Here is a 3184-nt window from a genome sequence, read left to right on the forward strand (position 1 = left end):
CAGGAATTTTCTCCTGATCCAAGTGGGTCAACCCCTCCTTCTCCTCCAGGATTTAGAAGCCCAGCGCAGCAGCTTTTCCCTGAAAACGGGGCCCATTTCCCTCTCCTGCTCTTTCTTTGGGTTGGATCACTGGGTTGGGTTGGAGCACTGATCCTGCTGGACAAGCAGGAATTGGGAGTCATGGGAAGGGTGGGAGAAGGAAAATCTGCCTGAGGCTTTAGGCTTGGCTTTGTAGAGCCCAGCTCTGCTCGCAGCCCGCCCTGCCCTCCCTGGGTAACAGCCACCAGCCTCATTTCCCAGATATTCTCGGAACGAATCCGTTTCTCAGCATTTCCCTCCCCCCTTTGGCCTCTTAGGGCCGGATTGTCCAATTTTCTCCATTTTCCCCCGTAATGGGAGGTGATCTTGGGAAAAAGCACTCACGGAAAGGCCCGGATCTCCCTTGGCTCCTTTCTGTCCGGCGGGACCATTTTCCCCCTGTTAAAAACACTTCAATCATTCCCAAATCTCAGGAGATTGCCCATTAAATTCTCCGGGAATAAGTGCTCCTTAGGGATGACACCTCGGAAGGGAGATGGGTAAAAAAAGCCCCACGTGTTTTCCTATAAATTTTAGGAATATCTTTGTGGGCAGACAGGAACAGCCTCATCCACATGTCCATCAGATCCCAGGTTTTTTGGGAGCTCTCCTCCATCCCAACAATATGGATTTTAACAGCTTAAGTCAGGTTTATTTTCCAGTTGGAAAAGGGAATGGAGGCACGGAGAGGGTCTGGCCTGCACAGAATCTTTGGGAATCAGCTCAGGCAGAAGATTTGAAACTGGAGCTGCAATTCCAGTGCTGGAAAGATGGAAAAACCAGGAGATGCTGAGCTTTGTCAACAGAGATAAAACACCCCGACAAATTTTCCACTCAGAACTGCTGGAAACTGGATTTGTGGATTAAGGGATACTTAAAAATATTAAAGGACAAGGAGCACAAGAAGGATGATCCCAATTAAAGCCGGGAGGCTCATTTTTCTCAATCCATGCTCACTTCCAGGAGCTGGAGCGCCAGGAAAAATCACATTATCCACCAGCAGCACATGGAGCTAAAGCAGTGGCGCTCCTGATCCTAAAATCCCTTGGGACAGGGACCGACCCCAAACATGTTGGGATTGGGATCTTTGGAATCCTCTGCTGAGCATTAATTGTGCATTAATTGCCCTGCCCTGATGATTGGTTCATTCCCGCTCTGCCTTGAGGATGTGCTGATCCCAAGTTTGATGTTTTCCCAAAGGAATTTTCCCCAGCTGGAGACACCTCCGGGCAGAAGTTTGGGCAGCGCTGCCCGTGTCCAATGCCTGGAATTTGGGATTCAAATGTCTCTGCTCTTAAGAAATGAAACCTGGATGATCCAAGTTTCTCCAGGCCCAGTGCAGAATTTTGGGAATGCTGAGAAACCCCACTGGATCATTCCCATACTGACCACTTCTCCTTTTGGCCCATCCATGCCCGGGGGCCCCTGGAGGCAGAGCTGGGATCTCCCTCTTTTCCCTGGTGGACCCTGGAGAGGAAAAGGACAGTTCAGTCAGCACTTTCCCAAGATATCCCACTTTTCTTCAGGATTTTGCCCCTAAAACCCAACCTGGGCATCAGTAGAAGCCATCAGAGCCCCCCAGGTGCTCTCTGGATGGGATGGAATCCATGCCCTGGGAATTTTTCCGTCTGTCCCAACCCCACATGGTCCCAGGCCATCCCGTTTGTCCCTTGAAGCCTCCCATGCCATTCCCTGAGTTTCTCCTTTAATTCCAGGAGAAGCCAAGGAGCAGCGTGGGTGGGAAAAGCGGCACCTCACGGCCTCTCTTTAATCAGTGTCCAAAAAAAAATCCATTTATTATCCCAGCCAGGCTTTTCCAGGCTCGCTAATAACATAAAAAATTCCAGCCTTTTTAAATATCCATGAGGGAATCTTGTACTTTCGGCTCCCTCCTCCCTCCTGCGATTCCTTTGATTTATTTTTCATGGCAAGGCACAGCCTGGGGAGCAAGGGGAAGAATAATCCTGTTTCCATGGGCTGGAGCTGGATTGAATCCCTATTTTATGGCTCTGGAAGGACCTTTTTCCACCTCCTTCCTATAACCACCCTTCAAAATTCCTTTTGGAGATTCCTGTCACGCTTCCAGCATCTTTATTCCGTGATTTCAAGCTCTTATCTGTAAGGAAAATGCCGATTTCCTGAGGGATTTTCCAGGTGAAATCCAGCTTCCATGAGGCCGATTAGCAGGGAGAAAATCCAAGTCTCTTTGGGGGGGAAAAAAGAAATATTTGGGAATTGTTTAAAAGTCGATTTTGTGATAAATGAGTGGATTAAGGAGATCAGGTGCCACAAAAAAAAAATCTGGGAATTGCTGGATTTGAGTTGTTCAGAGCAGCTGAGTTCATCCTTTTTCCTCTGCCTCCATCTGTTCTTGCCTTAAATCCCATGTTTTTGGTGAATTCCATGGAATCACACTTTTTTTTCGGCGTTCTGAACAGCAGCCTCACGTTCTGATCAACGTCTCCCCTCCCTGATATTGATCCTGCAGGTTTTAATTAATTGATTCGTTTAATTAAGCATTATTTCTCATGGAATATTTGCCAAAATCCCGTCGATATTTGATCCTGATGGAGCTGATGTGGTGTAAAAGTTGCCAAAGGATATTGGCTGGGAAAAAAAAGCAGGAAAATTCCACTGGAATGAGGTGGAATAGAGATTTTTTTTTTTTAGTGACCCATCCACGTCAGAATTCCTGCAAGGATCTGTAGGACAAGGAGACCTCGGAGATCCAGGAGAGTGGATTTGATGAGATCCAGCCTCCTTCAGATTTTCCCACAAAATTTGGGGTTGGAATTATCCCAAATTCCATCCTCCAAAATCCAAATTACCGCAATCATCGGCAGGATGAAATAGTGTGGATAAAATCTGGTTTTTCAGCTTCTTTTATTCCAACTTTCCTTTTACTCTTGGACTTTCCAGCTAATTTCTATATTCTTTAATCCAAGCCTGAAACTCTCCCAGCAAAACCACGGAGGAAATTTTCATTTCCAGCCCTTTTTCCCTCAGAAAGTTCTTCATTTCTCCAAGCTGTCTCAAGAAAACTTCCAGGGCAGGGTGATCCTGCTCATCGATGGAATTAACATCTCATTTCCAAGCTTCTTTCCCT

General features: G+C 46.8%; 1 protein-coding gene across 1 annotated transcript in view; it reads right to left on the reverse strand.

Annotated features, from left to right (window-relative positions):
• LOC103611375 (collagen alpha-1(VII) chain) overlaps positions 1-3184 on the reverse strand; it is a 76908-nt gene that overhangs the window by 7085 nt on the left and 66639 nt on the right. Inside the window, exons 69-70 of the mRNA XM_017727974.1 lie at positions 1468-1545; positions 424-477 (exon numbers count right to left, since the gene is read on the reverse strand). Of these exons, the coding sequence (XP_017583463.1) occupies positions 424-477; positions 1468-1545 (132 nt within the window). The remainder of the gene's footprint in view (positions 1-423; positions 478-1467; positions 1546-3184) is intronic.

Source organism: Corvus brachyrhynchos, unplaced genomic scaffold (genome assembly GCF_000691975.1).
Source record: "Corvus brachyrhynchos isolate BGI_N302 unplaced genomic scaffold, ASM69197v1 scaffold182, whole genome shotgun sequence".
Classification (NCBI taxonomy): Eukaryota; Metazoa; Chordata; class Aves; order Passeriformes; family Corvidae; genus Corvus; species Corvus brachyrhynchos.